The sequence below is a fragment of the Tursiops truncatus genome, chromosome 5 (genome assembly GCF_011762595.2).
Source record: "Tursiops truncatus isolate mTurTru1 chromosome 5, mTurTru1.mat.Y, whole genome shotgun sequence".
Lineage (NCBI taxonomy): Eukaryota > Metazoa > Chordata > Mammalia > Artiodactyla > Delphinidae > Tursiops > Tursiops truncatus.
The window spans coordinates 91,500,484-91,526,597 of NC_047038.1; the positions used below are offsets into that span (position 1 = coordinate 91,500,484).

General features: G+C 38.1%; 2 protein-coding genes across 5 annotated transcripts in view; one reads left to right on the forward strand and one right to left on the reverse strand.

The window, feature by feature from the left end:
* ART3 (ADP-ribosyltransferase 3 (inactive)) overlaps window positions 1-6,605 on the forward strand; it is an 85,983-nt gene extending 79,378 nt beyond the window's left edge. For all 3 annotated transcript variants that reach the window (XM_073805362.1, XM_073805361.1, XM_073805363.1), the window contains 3 exons: window positions 881-910; window positions 2,536-2,974; window positions 4,548-6,605. In XM_073805362.1, the coding sequence (XP_073661463.1) occupies window positions 881-910; window positions 2,536-2,672 (167 nt within the window). In that variant the 3' untranslated portion in view covers window positions 2,673-2,974; window positions 4,548-6,605. The remainder of the gene's footprint in view (window positions 1-880; window positions 911-2,535; window positions 2,975-4,547) is intronic.
* The window catches only part of NUP54 (nucleoporin 54), a 37,887-nt gene continuing 18,081 nt past the window's right edge, over window positions 6,309-26,114 (reverse strand). Inside the window, exons 9-12 of one of the 2 annotated variants that reach the window (XM_033857145.2) lie at window positions 14,179-14,286; window positions 9,932-10,051; window positions 9,270-9,380; window positions 6,309-7,157 (exon numbers count right to left, since the gene is read on the reverse strand). In XM_033857145.2, coding sequence (XP_033713036.1) covers window positions 7,029-7,157; window positions 9,270-9,380; window positions 9,932-10,051; window positions 14,179-14,286 — 468 coding nt within the window. In that variant the 3' untranslated portion in view covers window positions 6,309-7,028. The remainder of the gene's footprint in view (window positions 7,158-9,269; window positions 9,381-9,931; window positions 10,052-14,178; window positions 14,287-26,114) is intronic. The other variant, XM_033857146.2, reaches the window with a different exon arrangement.

The window sequence follows — 26,114 nt, forward strand, 5'->3', positions numbered from 1 at the left end:
CTTTTTAAAAAGTGGTGTCAAAACATTTACACAGGATCTCATATAATCCAATAAAAGAAATATTGTTATCACCGTTTCAGAGATGGAAACATGGAATATGGGAAGTTAAGGAACCTGTCAAAGGCTAGGATGAGACAGTCAAGACCCAAACTTTTCAAGTTTTGTTCATTTTCTGTCACATGACACTTGTCTTCCAGCTAGATGTAGTTATAGAAAATACACCTCTAACCTGGGCTCCTAGAATTGGCATTTGGCTTCAAAGCCGTCAGAATATGACAATATTGTAATATTTCAATGCTAACACACTTGGAGTTAGAATAGCATAGTAAGTAAGAGCAGATGGAGTTAGAATAGCATAGTAAGTAAGAGCAGAGGGTTTGAAAGCAGGCATTGCTACCACTGATTACCTCTGTGATTTTATGCAAGTTTGGGGGAACTTCTGTATAATATGGATAACTCTACTACCTACTAGGAGTGTAACAAGTAAAGGTAATAATGTACATAAAGCATTTGGTCAATGCGTGACACACAGTAAGCATTCAATAAATGATTAGTGTTATGGTTGTGCTTGGGAATCTGAGTTCAATATGTAGAAAAAAGACTTTTCTTTTTTAACAAAGTTTAACCTTTCTTTTAATGGAAACACACACACACACACACACACACACACACACACACACACGGTAAAAAATTTCAAAGCATGCAAATGTTTAAACACTGAACCCTTCCCCCAGTCCCACCTATACCTCTAAAACTAATGCCCTGCCCCTCAGTCCCACACGCAGAGATCACCAAATTAGCTTAATCATTTAATCACATTTTTCTCTTTGGGATAAATCTGTGTACAATGCAGTTAACTCAAAATCTGTTTATATTTTAGAAGACAAAAGTCAAGATATCGACAGTCCTGGTAAGAAATATCTCATTTCCTTAGTTGATAAATGTCTGTTTCTGCAATACAGAAAAACTGAGAAATTTATTTTCTCTCAATAAAAGGAACAAAATCTCAAGAGTTTAAAGCATCATATATAACGTATAATGTCATATCCAAATGCTTGTATGTGCAAATGGGGGGGGCAACTTGATTTTGCTTCTTAAGCACTCATTTTCAACTATGTATATAGACTGTACTTTTTCGAGCAATGGTTCTCAACCCTGCAACCCAATTCTCTCTTTTTAGAACAAATATTTTATAAAGGTATCCTGAAATAAGATTCATAAATAAGTCCCACTTGCACCATAAGAAAATCAATATAATGTCCTAACTATATAACAAAATTATATACATTTCAATATGTAAATGCCTAGATTATTCTAGATGTCATGAAGTAGATTGTATTTATTTACACAGAGAAATCTGGATTTAAGAGAGAGGACTGGAAGCTATTCTTTACAAATATAAGAAAATGAAAGTGAAGAAATACCAGGGGCACTAGAATAGAAACCAGTGTTTATTAAAACTACCCCAAAATATTTTGCATATATGTAAAACTTAGGTTCTGGGTTTGAGCATTATAAATAGGTTTTTAACATATATATGTCTAGCAGTACATTTGAAATTTATGTGCAAGTGGGTCGATTTTTCCTTGTGCAAGACTGTCGAGAGCACTGCAGGATACTAGCCCTCTACTTCCACCCCAGTGCCGTGACAATCAAAAATATACTCTGACAAATTTCCAAACTGCTTTAGGGGGCAATGCAGCCCCCTTGAGAACCACTGCTCTCTAGTAACAAACTAATGCATGAGTGCATCTGCTTGTCCATTTTCCCCATCTGTATACATATAACTGCACGTTTATAATCATGGCAAGTAAATTTATGAGTTGAAGGTTTTTATAACATTTACTAGTTATTTCTCTTGGTTTCACTTAGGTGAGTGGTGATCCCATTTGGATATTTCCAATCAGTCTTCCCTTGTACAGTCTAAACCAAAACACAGCCAGAAGTCAGATATCTGAGTTAAGGGCAGTGTGAAACAGACCATCCTGAGATGGCTGGACTCCACTGTACCTCTCTCCACTAGTTCAGGTGAAAGGGAAGCAGTTTTCTCCAGAGTAGTGTTTTATGTATAGAGGGAAAAAAATTTTTTTATCAGCTTGCAGGGCTGTTTAAAAAATGCAATTTTTTACACTGTAAAATATTACACTGTATATTGGTAGAATATGCATATGAAATATACTATCTTGAAATAGAAAAGACACAGAATTTAACTTCATCTTGCATATACAGAAAATGAAAATTTTAAATTGCCAAGAAATTCTAGAGAACTTGAACAAAAAAACTACCTTGTCTACATAGATACTAAAAAGCCTGTGAAATCTTAGATAAAACCTAGATCAGCACACCCTGATGATATATATGAAAATATAGCCCCAAATCTGTAATGAACTATATTTATTTTACAGTTGTCCTGGTTAGAATTACTTCATGTAAAACTCAACCTGGATGTTCACATATTCAGGATATATGGTGTAGGTGGATGAAACTTGATACTAAAAATGACATGTGTCAATGACTATGTCTTCTCATTAACAGCTCCAGCTCCAGGTCCAGTTCCAGGTCCCAAAATCCATACCTCCGCATCATCTGGCAAAATGCTCCTTCCACCGTTTGGGACATTCATCATTTTAATCAGTGTTTCTGCTCTAAATCTCTGTTGCTCTGTAGTCTGATACATTCTTTTTAATTTTTGGGGGGCGGGGGCGCTGATTTATTTATTTATTAGACTCGAGTGCTTTAGTACAGAACGGTACCAGAGATGTTTGTGCTTCAATACTTTCAAACACTGAGATTCTGATAATTTCAAGGTAAACAAGTTTCAAGACAGACTAGCTTTTTGATACATTCTTTATTACTTGAAATATGCTACAGGCATCCCACAGAAATCATCAAAAGGAGTGATGTATTTTTCACTTGTTGGCCAAAGTCATTCGATAAAATGAGAATTACATATTAATGTAATTAACAAATTCAGGTATGCGGCGAGCCGTTTCTGACCGGCAGAATAACGAGCCGCCACACGCAAGATTCTTCTCGTATCACACTTTATTGGAGCACAGCTTGGTTGAAGAAAGATGGAAGGAAGACCCCGCAATCCTATAGCAGTCTGCTTATATAGGGATTAAGAACATGTGTCGCTCTGTGATTGGCTTTCGCCGATGGTGCGATTTGTGAGCCAGCATCGGATAGGTCGCTACTTAGCGCAAGCGCAGTGGCCACAGGAAGGATGACTCAGATTTCAGCTTCCTGCCGCGTAGCAGTTAGCTGACCGCGCCCTACATCTCCCCCTTTTTTATTTATTAGAACACCAAGCGGAATGTAGCCCGTACAAGTGTTCACCTCATGATGTGCTCACTGTTCGAGGGCAGTTTTCCGTTGGCATGTCTGAGACACCTTCCTGCGTGCAATGCCAACAAGGGCTGCAGGGTGCAAAGGCTGACTCAGAATAATGGCTGATTCCCTATAGAGGTGCAATGGCAACAAGGCCTCTCTGTGCAAGGGCAATCAGGACAATGGCTGACTCCCTATAGAGGTGCAATGGCAACAAGGCCTCTCTGTGCAAGGGCAATCAGGACAATGGATGACTCCCTATAGAGGTGCAATGGCAACAAGGCCTCTCTGTGCAAGGGCAATCAGGACAATGGATGACTCCCTATAGAGGTGCAATGGCAACAAGGCCTCTCTGTGCAAGGGCAATCATTTCGAATTATTCAGGGTGGAGAGCCAGGCTGCGGGCGAATCTCCTTCATTAATAGCCAGAAGTGCCTGAGTGAGCAGGACCCTATCTCGATGTGCCCTGATGCGCACACGACAGACCAACCAGAGACACAGCATAATCCCAAATACACAGCAGACTCCAAAGATTCCTACCCCCACCCACTCCCCAAAGAAGGAAAAGGCAGAAGAGAGCCAAAAGGCAAAATCTCCAAAGGCAACGGGCTCCAGCCCGGCAGCACTCAGTTGCACAATTTGAATAATCCTTTGTGGAATTCCAACTAATACAAAGACTTCGATTAAGCACAATTTGAATAATCCTTTGTGGAATTCCAACTAATACAAAGACTTCGATTAAGAATCATCAGGAACATCCAGCTCAGCATCTTCTCTGAAGTTTTCTTCAACAATTCTCGTCAGTCTTGATGGCACCCAGATCGGATCTTGATCCGACGGTTCACTCCGTGTGTCGAGTTCTGAATCGGTCCTCCATGCAGGGCGCGAAGTTCCCGGGTTTCGGCACCACTTGCGGCGAGCCGTTTCTGACCGGCAGAATAACGAGCCGCCACACGCAAGATTCTTCTCGTATCACACTTTATTGGAGCACAGCTTGGTTGAAGAAAGATGGAAGGAAGACCCCGCAATCCTATAGCAGTCTGCTTATATAGGGATTAAGAACATGTGTCGCTCTGTGATTGGCTTTCGCCGATGGTGCGATTTGTGAGCCAGCATCGGATAGGTCGCTACTTAGCGCAAGCGCAGTGGCCACAGGAAGGATGACTCAGATTTCAGCTTCCTGCCGCGTAGCAGTTAGCTGACCGCGCCCTACACAGGTAGCTGACCCAGATGTCACAGAATTCATTTTTCACTTATTTCTATATTAATCTTACGATTGCAAAAAACTGTATACTTTTGATTTAATTCAATAAGACTTTAAAATTATTAGCTATAATTTCAGTAGAATTGCTAGATATTAAAATGTCAGTAATGCTAATGGTTAACCTGAATTTAATTCCTAATTAGAATTTAAAGGTGTTCTACTTATCTTTAAAGGATCAAACTTTGACTTCTATTCAAATAGTGTATTCTTTCAGTCTCTTCATTTTCCTTCTATATATGAACACCTTATATTGTTATAAACACAACAGTTTACCAAGTATTTCACATACGTAGTCCCTAACTTGAACCTCATGTTAACCCAGGAAGGCAGACAGTACTGAATGAATATGTGGGCTCAATAAGCAAGGAAAATGAGTACAGTACAGTAGTCTTTTACCCCAGGTATTGTGGTGGTTGAAAAGTAATTGATTTAGGCATGGGCTTTGGTAACTGACACTTGTTTACACTGCCAGTGTTTCAAAAAAGGACTTAAGGCCACTTTCAGAGATTCAGAAAAACTACATGAAAGCTCAACTAGGTGTTTGTTAGGGGTTCAGTGTGCTTTAATTCTACCATTTACCTCTCTTCATGTTCAGAATTTTGAGTGGACTTACCACAAGAACCAGTTCACAGAACGTCTATAAATTGTGCTGGAGAACACAACTTAGTCCAGAGGCCAAGGTTGGTCTTTTCTTCTCATTTCCACCCAAATCTAGAACTTGGTTATCAGTTGCTTGGAACACAACTCAGGTACAGACCAAGTCCAGTTATCTAACCAGCTACATGAACAAGGACCACAGGCCTTGCCTTACACATGTAGTCACCAGCAGGATCAAAACTTAGGAGGCTAACTGGGCCTGTCTTTAAAAGGCAGACCCCGCGCCCTATCTAGGGCTTGTGAAATTAGAAACCTAACATACGAGAGGACAAAAATGAAAGGCTAGAGAAGTAAGCATGCTATGCATGATTAGCCATCTGCCCAACAGAGAATGTGGCTCAATGAGTAACAGGTCTCATCTATTAGATCACCAGCTCTTCCTACAGTGAGCGGGTGTGCAGAAGAGGGGCAAACTCCTTCCACATTCGGCTACATGGATGAGAAAGATGAGAGGTGTTATAAGAAACAGCCCCGTGAACCTTGTTTGTGTCTCCTACACAACTGTTAGCTAGCTAGTCTGCATCCTGACAGATTCCTTCAGTGGGATCTCAGAGGGAGGCCTGTGGATGTACAGTGCATCACACTCCTTACTCCTTGCCATCCTCATAATAAACACAGTGGCACGGTTCATGGGGCTGTTTCTTTTAACACCTCTCATCATAAGACAAAGCATTAGGCAGAAATGCAGAGTTAAAGCATTCCAAGAGGGGCCAAAATGATGCAGCCCAGGTGTGCAGTTTGTAGTCAGAAAAATTGTTTAAAATTATCTAGTTGTTAAAGAATCACTATTGCACATTATCATGTCTAATTCACATTTTCCAGTGTTTTCAGATACTAATGATGTATTAGAGAATTCTTTATCCTGGATGATATAGGAAGTAATTTTTATTTGCTGTACCCTAGTCAAAATATATCAGTACTGATATACTTTCCTTAGAGGGTAAAGTCAGACTTAAAGCCAGGTTAAAACTGAAATTCTTGAGCTGTGATTATGATTTAGTATTTGTGTGGACATGAATGGCCATTCTCCCAGAGCCAAATAAAGCACCAGACAGAATTATATAAAAGTAATTATAATCAAGAATTTATTTATAACTTTTCATCTTTTTTAGAAATAAAAGGTTTAAAAAAAGTTGTAAAAATGATAAAATGTAATTTTGTTATATCCTAATTGCTTAGGTGTGTTCTGTAAATTCCAAATAAGTAAAATAATATAAAAATATATTTTCAAATCTTTATAGAATGAAAAGAAAACCACATTAATCATTAAATACTCTTGGATTTTCTTTACTCCTCCCACAGATGAATTCACAAATATAAAAACTGACATACATTTACATTCTGAAGTACAAATCTCCAACAGCCAAGTAATTATACAGTTTGTTATGTGCAAAGTAGACATTTCCTATTTACTTGCTATGGAGAGCAGAGTACAGGCTCAATGGAGAATAATCATTAAACAATGATTATTTTTAAGAAGAATGCTGTTGTAAAAATATACAATAGGAAATATTTTTGGTAATTATGTACTTCTTTTTTAAAGTAATTACAGCTTTTAGATGTAAATCTTTCAAAGGCTATCTCTGAAGAGCAGTGATGTGACAGTTATTTCAGATTTGATGAATAATAATTTGTCAGGAACCTTCTCAAAAACCAAGTCAGGAGAGAGGGTTGTTTTCTTTCTTTTCCCCTCCACGTGGTCAGTTTCATTCTTAAGGAAGGTCTGATATAACAAGAAAATGTATTTCACAAACCTTTAACACAAGTTTGTGAACTGTCAACTGAAGACACCACCTCTGATGTGGATGGTTTCATTCAATCCATGTTCTACCAACTTGATATCTTCTAAGTCATCTTTTATGATGCTAATCAAGTGGCTAAGGCCTTCCTGTTGTTGTTTCAAATGCTAGAAGGAATTTAAAAAATATCAATGTATTTATTAAACTGCACGCTACTCACAGGAAAAAGGCTATTTTTCACTATTTTACCAGCAACACAGCACTTAGTGGCTGCTCTCATTATCTGCATGTTTAAACACTTGTACTATATGTTTTGCTAATACTTTTAAATACAGTAAAATACTACTGTAAAAAGCAATAAAATCAAATATACAATGAACAATATCTGTAACAGAAATTTTACAAAAGATGCAGAGTTTTAAAGGTTCCTTTTATCAACCTTTGATAAAAAACAAAGGTATATTAAAATAATGCAAGAAGGTACTCAAATATAGATGACTAGCAAAATAATCATTCTGAAAACTGAGGATTTCCATGTTTTGAAGTACAAACTGATGATAATAGTGATATAACTACAATTGCTAGCATTTTAAAGAGTCCTTCCCAGATGTTAAGGCAGCTTGAAGAGTTTCATGGGTATTAACTCTTTTAAAATCCCTTTGAGCACACACTTTGGGAGTACCATTATTACCTCTTCTCTACAGATAAAAAAACTGAGATACAGGTAATGAGCCATGATGCTTCAATTCCAAAACAATATACTGCTTTTCATCATCTTAGGTAGGTGTTTATATTATTCCCAATTTTACTGCATAAACTCTTTTATATAGTTCTTTATTCCAATATGCTGGAATCTTTCTCAGTTAGTTTTATTGTAAATATGAATATAATCAAGTGTATGTATACTTTTCGAGATCCAGAAGCCAAACTAATTTTTAGTTGCATATAATGGCAATATCTGTTGATGACATTTATAACTACCTAAAATCCTCAGGGTCATACCAACCTGCCACGCCAATTAATCCTACCTAATAGGTTCCACAAAGTTTACCGTCTTAATATATTTTTTTAGACACAGCTGATGGCTGGATAGCTTTTATTAAACCGATCTATGTTTATACTAATGAAACTAAGCTAGAGCAGTACGTCCCAACTTCATAGAAAGTGAGCCGTAGACAAGTGGTTGGAGGTTTCGGCTACCCCAGCCTACACCCAGGTCCCCTGAGGGCTGACGGGATCAGTAACTCTACATATTTATAATTGATATGTGGCATCATGTAAGTTGGGAATATGTGATACAGAGCAGTTACTTCTCAGACTTTGTGCATACAAATCACTCTGTGATCTTGAAAAATGTAGCTTTCGGAGTCTAGAGTACGGACTGAGCGTCTGCATTTCTAACGACCCCCCAGGTGCTGCTGCCGCTGCCCACACACGGCAGCAGGGTCTAGGGTACTTCGGTTGTCTGTATTACCTCAGAATTCATCGATGTGGGGGACAGGGGAAGAGAACGATTAACTTCCTTTTGGTGGGAAAATATACATATCATGTCCATTTTAACCATTTTATGTCCAGTCCAGCAGCACTGAGTAAATCATGTTGTGCAACAATCACTACCATCTATCTGTTGAACTTTTTCATCTTCTCAAACTGAAATTCTGTACCCATTAAACACTAGCTCCCCATTCCCCTTCCCCTCAGCCCCTGGCAACTACCATTCTACCCTCTATGAATTGGACTACTCTAGGTACCCCATATAAGTGGAATCATACAACTTTTGTCCTCTTAAACTGGCTTATTTCACATAATGTCTTCAAAATTCACCCATGTAGTGTGTGCATGTGAGAATTTCCTTCCTTTTTAAGGCTAATACTCCATTGTATATATGCCATATTTTGTTTATTCATCCACCTATGGACACTTGGATTGCTCCCACTTTGGCTACTGTGAATAACGCTTCTATGAACATGGCTATACAAATCATCTGTTTGAGTCCCTACACTCAATTCTTTTAGGTATGCACCCAGAAGCAGAATTGCTGGACTATATTGCAATTCTATGTTTAATATTTTGAGGAACCATTTTTCACAGTGGATGCATGCACCATTTTTACATTGCTGCTAGCAGTGCATGAGGGTTCCATTTTCTTCACATCCTCTAAACCCTTGTTATTTTCTGGGTTTTTTTTTTTTTTTTTTTTTTTTTGGATAATAGCCATCCTAATGGATGTCAAGGGGTGAATTCACCTTTTTAAAAGGTCACTCTAGTGCAACACGTACCTGCTTGATTTCTCGTAACAGATCTGCATCTATGTAATATCTTTCTTCAGATTTGACTGCTCCAAAATGATTCTGCATCCTGATCTGGGACATCAGTTCATTCAGTCGGCCCTAAAAATAATACAGAGTTGAGGGACTTCCCTGGTGTCACGGTGGATAGGACTCGGCACTCCCAATGCAGGGGGCCCGGGTTCAATCCCTGGTCAGGGAACTAGATCCCACATGCATGCCGCAAATGAGAGTTTGCATGCCACAACTAAGGAGCCCGCCTGCTGCAACTAAGGAGCCAGCAAGCTGCAACCAAGGAGCCCGTCTGCCACAACTAAGACCCGGCACAACCAAATAAATAAATAAATAAATAAAAATACTGAGGTGAATTACAACTGCTCACAACATTTCTAAAAGAGAATGTTTTATTTTAAAAGGATAGGTACTACTCTAATTAAAGGTGTCAATTCTCCCTTTGTACATTACTTGTAACACTAATACAAGCCCAAAACATCATGATTAAGAGTCTACATTAGAAACGAAGTTTTGATTAAAAAGAACAAATACTTAATAAAAAACAAGTATACAAAATTCCTCTTTTTGAAGACCAAGTAACATTTCTCTGCAGATACACCTGAAACAAATTCTAGCTTTATGGTCTTATAAGTGCTTACCTTAAACTGAGTAGGGGCATTTAGTTCACACTGAATTGTATCTAGCTGAACTCGCAACTGCTCTTCATCAGCTTGGATGGCATACCCACTCTTCCTCTGAATTTCCTGTTTGATGAGGACCTATACAAAGAAAAGCCACCAACAACGATAGAATCATCTCTTTTCAGTTATGCAAGTAATTTTATTACACATCAATTGTTGAAAGAAATTAGCTGAATACACTAACAATAGAATCATTAACAGTTCAAGATTTGAATTATGTTTGCCCATTTTTATTAGGCAAGTTACATTAATTTGTTTCTTTTAATGACTACATAATTTTCATGCATTATTAATAAACTCAAGTGTTCTTGAGGGGCATATATTTTATTTCTAGTCTTGACACTATGAACAATGCTGTAATAAACATTTTTGTATATATATCTTTATTTACTGGTATAGATCCCCAGGAATGAGATTGCTGGGTTTAAAAGTGTGTGTGTTCAATCTTTAGAAGCTGCTAGATTGCTTTCCCGAAGATCCTCCTGATGAGTATTAAAGAGATCATGCAAATTTTTTTAAAAACCTACATTCCCTTGAATGTATTTTTTTTTTTTTTTTTGGCCGCGCCACTTGGCCTGTGGGATCGGCTAGCAGGATGTTAGTTCCCCGACCAGGGATCAAACCTGGACCCCCTGCAGTGGAAGCACAGAGTTATAACCACTGGACCACCAGGGAATTCCCCCCTTGAATGTTAAAGGACCATCTTTTAATGGTTAAGAACTACTTTGCATCTGTTCTTCTGTGAACTGCCTTTATACATTCTTTGCCCGTATTTCACTTGGGGTTTTTTAGGTCAAATTATAGGATCTCTGTATAATACAAACACTACAACTGAAATCAGTGCTGTTTGCAAATTCAGATTTTTCTTTTTCTGAAATCACTTTACTATTGACAAATGGCTTCTGTTACCTTTTACTATACAAAATTTTCTAATTCTTACATAGTCAGTTTTGTTTTACAGTTTCTGGCTTTCTAAGAAGCTAAAAGTCTCTCCAGTCCCTAGGTTGTACATGCAGCCTCATAAATTTCTTAAAGTCTTTAATACCCCTTATTTTTGTATATGGTGTGATACAGTGGTCTAATTTTATTTTCCAGATGGATAGCCAGTTACTCTAGCATTACTTATTAAATAAACCCACTGAATTGAAATACCACCTCTGTCATATTAAGATACGTGTGCGTCTATTTCTGGATTGTCTGTTCTTTTCTATGGATCTTTACATCCAATCCTACACCAATCCCATATTGATTTGATTACAAGAGCTTTAAATAGGTTCTAAAATTGGATAAGGCAAGTCCCCTTCACTATCTTTTTTGTTCCCCCCAGCAGCTATTCTCAAAACAATTATTTATGAACTGAAAGATTTCAATTTTTTTAAAGTTGTAATTCATTTTTAAATTTTATAAAGTAGATATTGTCTTCTCATCCAAGAATATGGTTTATCTGTCTCTCTATTTGTGAAAACCTTAATTCAGATTGTATATTTTCCTCAAATTTATTCCTAAGTATTTTACAGTTTTTTCATAATAGTGAATGAAATATTTTCCTATTTCCATTAATAGTATAAAGAAACACTGATTTTTGTACATTTACCTCATACTGAGCCATCTTGCCACATTAATTCTATAGTTTATTTCCTTGGGTTTTCTAGATATACAATCATGTCATCAGCGAAAAGAGATGATCTCTTTTCAATCTTTATACTAGTTAACTACCCTGCTCATTACATTTATGAAAACATATATTTTCCATGTGTTGCTATGATAAATTATGTTGACAGATATCCTGTTATAAAACCAACCCTCCATTCCTGAAATAAACCTTACTCAAAGTATATTCCTTTAGAATTTGATAAATAGCTGGATTCTCTTCACTTATATTTCATTTAGAATTTCTGCATTTGTTTTCTTTGGTCAGATTTATTGAGGTATAATCCACATACAACAAAATTGACCCTTTTTAGGTGGACAGTTCTATGTATTTGGACAAACACAAGTTCCCATCACCACAGTCAAGATACAGAACATTTCCATCACCCCAAAAAGTTCCCTCCTGCCTCCTGTAGCCTCCTCTCCCTTACCTCCTGCTCCTAGCAACTACTGATCTGTTACCCACCTCCAGTTGTACCTTTTGCATGAATCATATAAATGGAATCATACCACATGTAGCCTTTCAGTCTGGCTTCTTTTGCTTAGCATAATTTGCATCTCTACTAGAATTATCTGCTTTATAAATTTTTGTTTTGGGGTACTAAAAACAGATGTAAAATGCTGCCACTGCTCTGAGAAACAATTTGGTAGTTCTTCAAAAAGTTGAACATAAGAGTTACCGCATGACCAAGCAATTCTTATCCTAGGTTTATGCATCCAAGAGAAACAAAAGCATAAATCCACACAAATACTTGTACACAAGCGTTAATAGCAACATTATTCATACTAGCCAAAAAGTGGAAACAACCAAAATGTTTATCAACTGATGAATAAATTAAAATGTTGTATAGTCATACAATGAAATATTATTCATCAATAAAAAGGAATGAAGTGCTATTACATGCTACAACATGAATGAACCTTGAAAATATTATGCTATGTGAGAGAAAGCCAGTCAAAAAATACCACATACCATATGATTTCATTTATATGAAGTGTCCAGAAGAGGCAAATCCATACAAACAGAAAGTGGTTGCCTAGGGCTGGGGGGGTTTGGGATGAAATGGGGAGTTGCTGCTAATGGGTATGGAGTTTGTTTTTAGAGTGATAAAAATGTTCTAAAACTGACTGTGGTGATGGTTGTACAAAACTATGAATATACTAAAAATCACTGAATTACATTAAATAGGTGAATTGTATGGTATATGAATTATATCTCAAACTGTTTAAAAAAATCCATATTTTTCATTTTGTCTGAAATAAAGTAACTTTGGAATTAGCTCTTTAATGGTTAGACAAAATTCAGCAATGACACTATCTGACCTTGGTGCTTTTTCCATGGTTGATCTTTAATAACTTTCCCAATTGCTTCTATGGTATTTGTCTATTTAAGATTTTTCTCTGTAGATCAATTTTGCTAGAAAATCATCTGTTTTCTCTAACTTCTCAGTTTACTGCTGTGAATTCCATTGCAGTATTTTCTTATTCTCTTGTGTATATCTGTGATAATGTCTCCTTTCTCACTTCTAATTTTTCTTTACCTTCTTCAGGCTCATGAGATGAGTCTTTTATTCCTTCTTCAGACTCATGTTTTGCCATTTTAATGGTCTTTTTTTCTTCTTAAACTATTTATTTATTTGGCTGTGCCAGGTCTTAGTTGCAGCATGCAGAATCTTTTAGTTGCAGCACGTGGGATCTTTTAGTTGCAGCGTGCAGGATCTTTAGTTGCAGCATGCGAACCCACAGCTGCAGCATACGGGATATAGTTCCCTGACCAGGGATCAAACCCAGGCCCCCTGCATTGGGAGCGTGGAAGTCTTAGCCACTGGGCCACTAGCGAAGTCCCTTAATGGTTTTTTCAAAGAAACAGCTTTTCCATTTAATCTTTCTATTATGATTAATTTTTAAAATTTATTTCACTTTATCTTTATTTCTCTCTTATTGGTTTCTGTTGGCTTATCGATAGTATTTTTCTAACTTAAGATCAGTACTAAGTTCTTTACTTTTTGCATCTGTACTTTTAAAAATGAAGATTTTTTAAGGTTATAAATTGTCCTCTGAGTGCAGCTTTTGCTGTATCCCATTGATTCTGCTATATAATGTTTGTTTTCATGATAATTTCAACTTTTGTTGCTGTTCATTCTTTTACTTCCTCTTGTTAATTTGCAAGTTCTATTGTTTTTCATTCATTAACAGTTACACTCCCTTTTCTAGCACTCAAAATCAAAGCTGTATTTTTCTACTATTTTTATGAAAACCAGATATTAATGATCTGATGCATACTTTTCTTGCACCACGATGATTTTTTTTTCACTGCTTTCCCCCCACCCTCTCAATAAAATGCTAATTTTAGGATATTTTCACGTCCTTCACCCAGTCCTGTAAGATCTCTCCTCCAACTTCCAGGTTTTAATGAGAAAGTTTGGTACTTTCAGTTTCAGACTATTATTGTTATTTCCTTTTAGTCTGTTTTTTTCTATTGTAAAAATCCATATTTAGCATTTCCATCATGTATACAAGTCTTATAAATGTTGGAAAAAAGTCCAAATTACTACCTGTAAGGTTCTATGGGAAAGGTCCATGAGTTTCCTCTTGTATTGTGCAATTTTGGCCATAGTTGTAGTTTGATTCTTCTGTAATTCACCAATATCTTCAGATATGATCTGTTTTTTTAAAAAAAATTTTTTTAAGGTAAATCAAATATAGGTATCACAGCTATTTATCAGGTTTACCTATATGCAAAAAATGAGCCTAAGATTCATCTTTCAAAATATAAACTCCTTTCCTTTAAATCTCCTTTTATATTTCTTCCCCTTTTGTACATTTAAAAATTAAAAAGTACCATTCAAAAATTTCTTTAGAGCTCCAGAAAATTTAGTGATGAGGCAAAGTGTATAGAAAAATAATATACTTGTTGGGCTTCCCTGGTGGCGCAGTGGTTGAGAGTCCGCCTGCTGATGCAGGGGACGCAGGTTTGTGCCCCGGTCCGGGAAGATCCCACATGCCACGGAGCGGCTGGGCCTGTGAGCCATGGCCACTGAGCCTGCGCGTCTGGAGCCTGTGCTCCGCAACGGGAGAGGCCACAACAGTGAGAGGCCCACGTACCGCAAAAAAAAAATAAAATAATACACTTCAGAAATAATTAAGGAACTTGAAATAATACTGTAGAACAGAGCCAACAACCAGGCCATTAATGGAAAAAGTTAAGATCTATAAAGTGACATGCAGGAGGGGCCTAAAATGTAGTATATAGTCCAATATCAATTGTGAAGGAATATTATGGAGGGATATGCTCACAGTGGAGGGGAAAAGGAAGGATATCACACAACTGAAGACATTTTTATGTCTCTGGATCTTTGATTTGCTCTTTCCCTAGCCTGAAATCCTACTGTTCCACCTTATGAAAGTCTTAACCTTACAGAGTGAGTTAAAATCCTATTTAATTATAGCTTCCCAATCAAAATTAACCCCATTATTGTTCCTATCATAATTAATCATTCTATGACACTGGCTTACCTTGAGATGTTATAAGTAAGAGGGTAAGAAGATTGTACAAGACATATTTTAGCATGTCTACCTACACATATCACCTTTTAAGGAAACTTTCCAATGCCAGGCCATGTTGAAGGGACAAAATTAGGTGACCATATTTTATATTACGTAACCCAGGCACCCTCCCCATCTCAGTTTTGAAAAGTTGGCAGGGCTTCTAGACAAAAAGAGTAATTATTCTTCTATACCAGCAATACTAAGAATAAAAGAAATGTTACCCACTCCCAGTATTTATTGACAAACACTAAAACAGTCTAGGAATTAACCAAGAAAAAATGCCTATGATTTTTAAAGAGCTTATTTTAAAAACTGTTACAAAGAACACGAGAGACCTCAATGAGTAAAGAAACAACATGTTGATAATGGAATAATTTAATATTATTAAGATTTAATTATCTACAAATTATATATTTAATGCAATTCCAACTAAAATTCTAGCATTTTGATAAACTCATTCTAAAACTGTTATAGAAGAATGAAGATCCATAAAGAGCTTAAAAATGTGAAAAGAATGAAGATTGGAGATTCACTCTACCAAATATATTTAAGATATACTACAAAGCCATAAGAGTAAAAAAATGTGAAACTGATTTAAGAACAGACTACATCACATATATATGGGAACTTGGTTTGATAAATGCTTTCTTTGATAAATCATTGAAGAAAATAGTTTTTTTGTGAATGACATTGGAAAAACTGACCCACTATTTAGAGAAAGTTGGGTTCATATCACTTAGTATATATAAAGTGAACTCCACGAGGACAGACGACTCAAATGGGAAAGGTTAAAGTCTAAAATCATAGAAAAAAAAATATAGGAGACTCTAAGACCTTAGGTGAGGAATGATTTCTTAAGCAAATTCCCAAAAAAGAAAACACAAGGCCAAAACAAACCAATGGATATCATTACATTAAAATTAAGGTCTTCATAAACAACAAGATCCTACTGTATAGTACAGGGAACTATATTCAATATCCTGTGATACACCATAATGCAAAAGAATATGAAAAACAATATATATATATATATATATATATATGTAAAACTGAATCAGTTTGCTGTATAGTAGAAATTAACAGAGCATTGTAAATCAACAACAAAATAAGGGTTTGCTGTTCAACTATGGACACTAAAGACAGAGTTAACAGATGAGAAAAGTAGGAGATATTTAAAATGATATAAACAGACTAGGGGTTAAAATCTATAATAAATGATGAACTCCTGAAATCCAAAAAGAAAAGACATGACGCCCAATAGAAAAACTGGACAAGATAGACTAGGTACATGCCATTCTATCTCTCCTGTTGAAGACAGCTGTAAAATGAACATAATGCATGGGCAACTACCTGAGGACTCTGAAAAATGAAAACTGGCAGGAGGAAGAAGACACGAATTTGAAGTATCACTGAACCAGTGGTGAGTTTACCATTATTTTCCTCTCTGGCAGCCCCCCAAGTTTGGTTTCAACACGGCCCAAAACCTGGAAGTTTTGGGCCGTGTTGAAACCCAGCTCTAGCTCTAGTGCAAGGAAATACATTATGGTATCTAGAAAAGAGTTTCTCAGTTTTAACACTATTAATTCGGGCCAGATAATTCTTTGTTGGAGTGCTACTGTTCTGTACACTGTAGGATACTTATCAGAATCCTGGCTTCTACCCACTAGATGCTTGTAGCATCCCCCCAACCGCCCAGCTGTAACAACCAAAGAAGTCTCCAGATACTGCCAAATGTGCCCTGGGGGACAAAATCACCACCACCACAACCCCCAATGAGAACTACTGCCCTCGAGCAACCACTAAAAAAACTGATAGTTGAAATGACAATAAATTAAAAACAATACTAAAAAATGTCCAAATAACCCAGAAGAATGCAAAAAAGAGGAAAAATAGGAAGGAAAAATAGAGTGAACAGTTAACAATAAGATTGTAGGTCTAAATCTAAATTTTATGCTGTCTACAGAAAATGTACTTCAAATATGATAAACGTAGGTTAAAAGTAAAAGGATGGAGAAAGACATACCATACAAACACTAATCAAAAGAAAGCTGGAGTGGCTTTATGTTAATATCAGAGAAAGTAGACTTCCAGAGCAAAGAGGATTCCCAGGGATAAAGAGGAACATTATGGAAAAATAAAAAGTATATATGCCAAAAAATGTAACAATCCTAGATACTTAGCTACTTAACAGCAAACCTTCAAAATACATGAAAGGAGAAAAAGACAAATCCACAATTGTAGCTGGAGACTTCAACTCTCCTCTTACAATAGAACTAGTAGACCAAAAAAATCAGTAAGAATATAGAAAAACTGAACAATCTATCAAATGGATCTCACTGACATTAACAGAAAACTCCAAGAACAGAAGAATCCACATTCTTTTCATAGGCACGTGGGTTAAAAACCTTTACAAAGTTAAGGACTTCCCTGGTGGCGCAGTGGTTAAGAATCTGCCTGCCAATTCAGGGGACATGGGTTCAAGCTCTGGTCCTGGAAGATCCCACATGCCACGGAACAACTAAGCCCATGCGCCACAACTACTGAGCCTGTGCTCTAGAGCCCATAAGCCACAACTACTGAGCCTGTGTGCCGCAACTACTGAAGCCCACGCACCTCGAGCCCATGCTCCACAACAAGAGAAGCCACCGCAATGAGAAACCCACGCACCACAACAAAGAGCAGCCCCCACTCGCCACAACTAGAGAAAGCCCGCGTGCAGCAACGAAGACCCAATGCAGGGGGGACCTTGAAGATGGCGGAAGAGTAAGACGCGGAGATCACCTTCCTCCCCACAGATACAGCAGAAATACATCTACACGTGGAACAACTCCTACAGAACACCTACTGAAGCCTGGCAGAAGACCTCAGACCTCCCAAAAGGCAAGAAACTCCCCATGTACCTGGGTAGGGCAAAAGAAAAAACGAAAAAACAGAGACAAAAGAATAGGGACGGCACCTGCACCAGTGGGAGGGAGCTGTGAAGGAGGAAAAGTTTCCACACACTAGGAAGCCCCTTCACGGGTGGAGACTGCGGGAGGCGGAAGGGGGAGCTTCGAAGCCGCGGAGGAGTGCACAGCAACGGGTGCGGAGGGCAAAGCGGGAAGATTCCCGCACAGAGGATCGGTGCCGACCGGCACTCACCAGCCCGAGAGGCTTGTCTGCTCACCCGCCGGGGTGGACGGGGCTGCGAGGCTCGGGTTTCGGTTTCGGACGGAGCGCAGGTAGAGGACTGGGGTTGGCGGTTTGAACATAGCCTGAAGGGGTTAGTGCACCACGGCTAGCCGGGAGGGAGTTCGGGAAAAGTCTGCACCTGCCGAAGAGGCAAGAGACTTTTTCTTCCCTCTTTGTTTCCTGGTGCGCGAGGAGAGATTAAGAGCGCGGCTTAAAGGAACTCCAGAGACGGGCGCGAGCAGCGGCTAAAAGTGCGAACCCCAGAGACGGGCGCGAGGTGCGGCTAAAAGCGCGGACCCCAGAGACGGGCGCGAGGCGCGGCTAAAAGCGCGGACCCCAGAGACGGGAGGGAGACGCTAAGGCTGCTGCTGCCGCCACCAAGGGGCCTCTGTGCGAGTACAGGTCACTCTCCACACCCCTCTTCCACGGAGCCTGTGCAGCCCGCCACTGCCAGGTTCCCGCGATCCAGGGACAACTTCCCTGGGAGAATGCACGGCGGGCCTCAGGCTGGTGCAACGTCACGCCGGCCTCTGCCGCCGCAGGCCCGCCCCGCACTCCGTGCCCCTCCCTCCCCCCCGCCCCCGGCCTGAGTGCGCCAGAGCCCCCGAATCAGCGGCTCCTTTAACCCCGTCCTGTCTGAGCAAAAAACAGACGCCCTCCAGCGACCTACACGCAGAGGCAGGGCCAAATCCAAAGCTGAGCCCCGGTGAGCTGTGAGAACAAAGAAGAGAAAGGGAACTCTCTCCCAGCAGCCTCAGAAGCAGCGGATTAAAGCTCCACAATCAACTTGATATACCCTGCATCTGTGGAATACCTGAATAGACAACCAATCATCCCAAATTAAGGAGGTGGACTTTAGGATCAAGATCTATGATTTTTTCCCCTTTTCCTCTTTTTGTGAATGTGTATGTGTATGCTTCTGTGTGAGATCTTGTTTGTATAGTCTTGCTTCCACCATTTGTCCTTGGGTTCTATCCGTCCATGGTTTTTTTTAAATTTTTTTAATAATTAATTTAAATAACTTTATTATACTTTACCTTCATTCTTTCTTTCTTTCTTTCCTTCCTTTCTTCCCTCCTTTAGATAACGAATCATCCCAAATTGAGGAGGTGGTCTCTGAGAGCAAGATTTATGATTTTTCCCCCTTTACCTCTTTTTGTGAGGGTGTATGTGTATGCTTCTGTGTAAGATTTTGTCTGTAGAGCTTTGCTTCCAACATTTGCCCTAAGGTTCTATCCGTCCCTTTTTTTTCTAAATATTTTTTAATTCAATAACTTTATTATACTTTATTTTATTTCTACTGTATCTTCTTTCTTTTTTCCTTCTTTCCCTCCTTCCTTCCTTCCTCCCTCCCTCCTTTCCTTCTTTCTTTCCTCATACTTCTACTAATTCTCTCTACTTTATCTCCCTTTTATTCTGAGCCGTGTGAATGAAAGGCTCTTGGTCCTCCAGCCAGGAGTCAGGGCTCTGCCTCTGAGGTGGGAGAGCCAACTTCAGGACACTGGTCAACAAGAGACCTCCCAGCTCCACATAATATCAAACGGCGAAAATCTCCCAGAGACCTCCATCTTAACACCAGCACCCAGCTTCACTCAACGACCAGCAAGCCATAGTGCTGGACAACCTATGCCAAACAACTAGCAAAACAGGAACACAACCCCACCCATTAGCAGAGAGCCTGCCTAAAATCATAATAAGGCCACAGACACCCCAAAACACACCACCAGACGTGAACCTGCCCACTAGAGAGACAAGATCCAGCCTCATCCACCACAACACAGGCACTAGTCCCCTCCACCAGGAAGCCTACACAACCCACTGAACCAACCTTAGCCACTGGGGACAGACACCAAAAACAGCGGGAACTACGAACCTGCAGCCTGCAAAAAGGAGACCCCAAACACAGTAAGATAAGCAAAATGAGAAGACAGAAAAACACACAGCAGATAAAGGAGCAAGATAAAAATGCCCCAGACCTAACAAATGAAGAGGAAATAGGCAGTCTACCTGAAAAAGAATTCAGAATAATGATAGTAAGGATGATCCAAAATCTTGGAAACAGAATGGACAAAATGCAAGAAACAGTTAACAAGGACCTAGAAGAAATAAAGATGAAACAAGCAATGATGAATAACACAATAAATGAAATTAAAAGTACTCTAGATGGGATCAAGAGCAGAATAACTGAGGCAGAAGAACGGATAAGTGACCTGGAAGATAAAACAGTGGAAATAACTACTGCAGAGCAGAATAAAGAAAAAAGAATGAAAAGAACTGAGGACAGTCTCAGAGACCTCTGGGACAACATTAAACGCACCAACATTCGAATTATAGGGGTTCCAGAAGAAGAAGAGAAAAAGAAAGGGACTGAGAAAATATTTGAAGAGATTATAGTTGAAAACTTCCCTAATATGGGAAAGGAAATAGTTAATCAAGTCCAGGAAGCACAGAGAGTCCCATACAGGATAAATACAAGGAGAAATACGCCAAGACACATATTAATCAAACTGTCATAAATTAAATACAAAGAAAGCATATTAAAAGCAGCAAGGGAAAAACAACAAACAACACACAAGGGAATCCCCATAAGGTTAACAACTGATCTCTCAGCAGAAACCCTACAAGCCAGAAGGGAGTGGCAGGACATACTGAAAGTGATGAAGGAGAAAAACCTGCCACCAAGACTACTCTACCCAGCAAGGATCTCATTCAGATTTGATGGAGAAATTAAAACCTTTACAGACAAGCAGAAGCTGAGAGAGTTCAGCACCACCAAACCAGCTTTACAACAAATGCTAAAGGAACCTCTCTAGACAAGAAACACAAAAGAAGGAAAAGACCTATAATAACAAACCCAAAACAATTTAGAAAATGGGAATAGAAACATACATATCGATAATTACCTTAAATGTAAATGGACTAAATGCTCCCACCAAAAGACACAGATTGGCTGAATGGATTCAAAAGCAAGACCCATATATATGTATTCTACAAGAGACCCACTTCAGACCTAGAGACACATACAGACTGAAAGTAAGGGGATGGAAAAAGATATTCCATGCAAATGGAAACCAAAAGAAAGCTGGAGTAGCAACTCTCATATCAGACAAAATAGACTTTAAAATAAGGACTATTAAAAGAGACAAAGAAGGACACTACATAATGATCAAGGGATCGATCCAAGAAGAAGATATAACAATTGTAAATATTTATGCACCCAACATACACCCATGGACAGATCATCCAAAATGAAAATAAATAAGAAAACACAAGCTTTAAATGATACATTAAACAAGATGGACTTAATTGATACTTATAGGACATTCCATCCAAAAACAACAGAATACACATTTTTCTCAAGTGCTCACGGAACATTCTCCAGGATAGATCATATCTTGGGTCACAAATCAAGCCTTGGTAAATTTAAGAAAATTGAAATTGTATCAAGTATCTTTTCTGACCACAACGCCGTGAGACTAGATATCAATTACAGGAAAAGATCTGTAAAAAATACAAACACATGGAGGCTAAACAATACACTACTTAATAATGAAGTGATCACTGAAGAAATCAAAGAGGAAATAAAAAAATACCTAGAAACAAATGACAATGGAGACACAATGACCCAAAACCTATGGGATGCAGCAAAAGCAGTTCTAAGGGGGAAGTTTATAGCAATACAAGCCCACCTTAAGAAGCAGGAAACATCTCGAATAAACAACCTAACCTTGCACCTAAAACAATTAGAGAAAGAAGAAGAAAAAAGCCCCAAAGTTAGCAGAAGGAAAGAAATCATAAAAATCAGATCAGAAATAAATGAAAAAGAAATGAAGGAAACAATAGCAAAGATAAATAAAACTAAAAGCTGGTCCTTTGAGAAGATAAACAAAATTGATAAACCATTAGCCAGACTCATCAAGAAAAAAAGGGAGAAGACTCAAATCAATAGAATTAGAAATGAAAAAGGAGAAGTAACAACTGACACTGCAGAAATACAAAAGATCATGAGAGATTACTACAAGCAACTCTATGCCAATAAAATGGACAATCTGGAAGAAATGGACAAATTCTTAGAAATGCACAACCTGCCAAGACTGAATCAGGAAGAAATAGAAAATATGAACAGACCAATCACAAGCACTGAAATTGAAACTGTAATTAAAAATCTTCCAAAAAACAAAAGCCCAGGACCAGATGGCTTCTGAGGCAAATTCTATCAAACATTTAGAGAAGAGCTAACACCTATCCTTCTCAAACTCTTCCAAAATATAGCAGAGGGAGGAACACTCCCAAATTCCTTCTACGAGGCCACCATCACCTTGATACCAAAACCAGACAAGGATGTCACAAAGAAAGAAAACTACAGGCCAATATCACTGATGCACATAGATGCAAAAATCCTGAACAAAATACTAGCAAACAGAATCCAACAGCACATTAAAAGGATCATACACCATGATCAAGTGGGGTTTATTCCAGGAATGCAAGGATTCTTCAATATACGCAAATCTATCAATGTGATAAACCATATTAACAAATTGAAGGAGAAAAACCATATGATCATCTCAATAGATGCAGAGAAAGCTTTTGACAAAATTCAACACCCATTTATGATAAAAACCCTGCAGAAAGTAGGCACAGAGGGAACGTTCCTCAACATAATAAAGGCCATATTTGACAAGTCCACAGCAAACATCATCCTCAATGGTGAAAAACTGAAAGCATTTTCACTAAGATCAGGAACAAGACAAGGTTGCCTACTCTCACCACTATTATTCAACATAGTTTTGGAAGTTTTAGCCACAGCAATCAGAGAAGAAAAGGAAATAAAAGGAATCCAAATCGGAAAAGAAGAAGTAAAGCTGTCACTGTTTGCAGATGACATGATACTATCCATAGAGAATCCTAAAGATGCTACCAGAAAACTACTAGAGCTAATCAATGAATTTGGTAAAGTAGCAGGATACAAAATTAATGCACAGAAATCTCTGGCATTCCTATACACTAATGATGAAAAATCTGAAAGTGAAATCAAGAAAACACTCCCATTTACCACTGCAACAAAAAGAATAAAATATCTAGGAATAAACCTACCTAAGGAGACAAAAGACCTGTATGCAGAAAATTATAAGACACTGATGAAAGAAATTAAAGATGATACAAATAGATGGAGAGATATACCATGTTCTTGGATTGGAAGAATCAACATTGTGAAAATGACTCTACTACCCAAAGCAATCTATAGATTCAATGCAATCCCTATCAAACTACCACTGGTATTTTTCACAGAACTAGAACAAAAAATCTCGCAATTTGTATGGAAACACAAAAGACCCCGAATAGCCAAAGCAATCTTGAGAACGAAAAAAGGAGCTGGAGGAATCAGGCTCCCTGACTTCAGACTATACTGCAAAGCTACAGTAATCAAGACAGTATGGTACTGGCACAAAAACAGAAAGATAGATCAATGGAACATGATAGAAAGCCCAGAGATAAACCCACGCACATATGGACACCTTATCTTTGATAAAGGTGGCAGGAATGTACAGTGGAGAAAGGACAGCCTCTTCAATAAGTGGTGCTGGGAAAACTGGACAGGTACCTGTAAAAGTATGAGATTAGATCACTCCCTAACACCATACATAAAAATAAGCTCAAAATGGATTAAAGACCTAAATGTAAGGCCAGAAACTATTAACTCTTAGAGGAAAACATAGGCAGAACACTCTATGACATAAATCACAGCAAGATCCTTTCTGACCCACCTCCTAGAGTAATGGAAATAAAAACAAAAATAAACAAATGGGACCTAATGAAACTTCAAAGCTTTTGCACAGCAAAGGGAGCCATAAGGAAGACCACAAGACAACCCTCAGAATGGGAGAAAATATTTGCAAATGAAGCAACTGACAAAGGATTAATCTCCAAAATTTACAAGCAGCTCAATAACAAAAAAACAAACAACCCAATCCAAAAATGGGCAGAAGACCTAAATAGACATTTCTCCAAAGAAGATATACAGACTGCCAACAAACACATGAAAGAATGCTCAACATCATTAATCATTAGAGAAATGCAAATCAAAACTACAATGAGATATCATCTCACACCAGTCAGAATGGCCATCATCAAAAAATCTAGAAACAATAAATGCTGGAGAGGGTGTGGAGAAAAGGGAACACTCTTGCACTGCTGGTGGGAATGTGAATTGGTTCAGCCACTATGGAGAACAGTATGGAGGTTCCTTAAAAAACTACAAATAGAACTACCATATGACCCAGCAATCCCTCTACTGGGCATATACCCTGAGAAAACCGTAATTCAAAAAGAGTCATGTACCAAAATGTTCATTGCAGCTCTATTTACAATAGCCCGGAGATGGAAACAACCTAAGTGCCCATCATCGGATGAATGGATAAAGAAGATGTGGCACATATATACAATGGAATATTACTCAGCCATAAAAAGAAACGAAATTGAGCTATTTGTAATGAGGTGGATAGACCTAGAGTCTGTCATACAGAGTGAAGTAAGTCAGAAAGAAAAAGACAAATACCATATGCTAACACATATATATGGAATTTAAGGGAAAAAAATGTCATGAAGAACCTAGGGGTAAGACAGGAATAAAGACGCAGATCTACTGGAGAACGGACTTGAGGATATGGGGAGGGGAAAGGGTGAGCTGTGACAGGGCGAGAGAGAATCATGGACATATACACACTAACAAACGTAGTAAGGTAGATAGCTAGTGGGAAGCAGCCGCATGGCACAGGGATATTGGCTCGATGCTGTGTGACAGCCTGGAGGGGTGGGATAGGGAGGGTGGGAGGGAGGGAGACGCAAGAGGGAAGACATATGGGAACATATGTATATGTGTAACTGATTCACTTTGTTATAAAGCAGAAACTAACACACCATTGTAAAGCAATTATACCCCAATAAAGATGTTAAAAAAAAAAAAAGACCCCATGCAGCCAAAATAAATAAATAAATAAATTTATTTTTTTAAAAAACCTTTACAAAGTTAAAAGAATTGAAATCATACAAAGTTCTCTGATGATAACAGAATTAGACTAGAAAACAACAGAGTAACAGAAAAATCTCCAGACACTTGAATATGAAACAAGTCTAAATAATCCATTAGTCAAAAAAATCCAATAGTCAAATAGAACACTCAAGGGAAAAGAAAATATTTTTAATGAATCAAAGATGACAAATAGAACATTATGAAAATTTGGGGAATTCAGGTAAAGCAGCGCTTAGAAGGCAATTAATAGCATCAAATGCCTTTATCAGAAGTCTCAATAACCTAAGCTGCTACCTTAAGAAACTAGAAAAAAGAAGAGAAAAACCCAGAGCAAACAGAATAAAGGAAATGGTTATGAGCAAAAATTTATGAAACTGTAAACAGAAAATCAGAAGAAGAAAAAAATCAGCAAAACCAAGAACTTGTTCTTTGAAAAGTTCAATAAAATTGACAAACCTCTAGCAAGACTGATAAAAATAAAGAGAAATAATAGCTTCTTTGGCTTTACTTTGAAGAACTTTGGTCACACCCCATTTATAGTACTATGGACAACTCATTTAAAAAGTGATGCCAATAAATTCAGTGTATCCAGCCTAAGATACTAAGGCCTGGATGTCATGTCACATTAAAAAACTATGCTGGAATTTTTAGCCAGAGAAAATAATACTAAAAAGGAAGAATGATTATGAAGTTCAGATATCTGTAGGGCTATCATAGGAACATAGTGATTACCTACAAAAC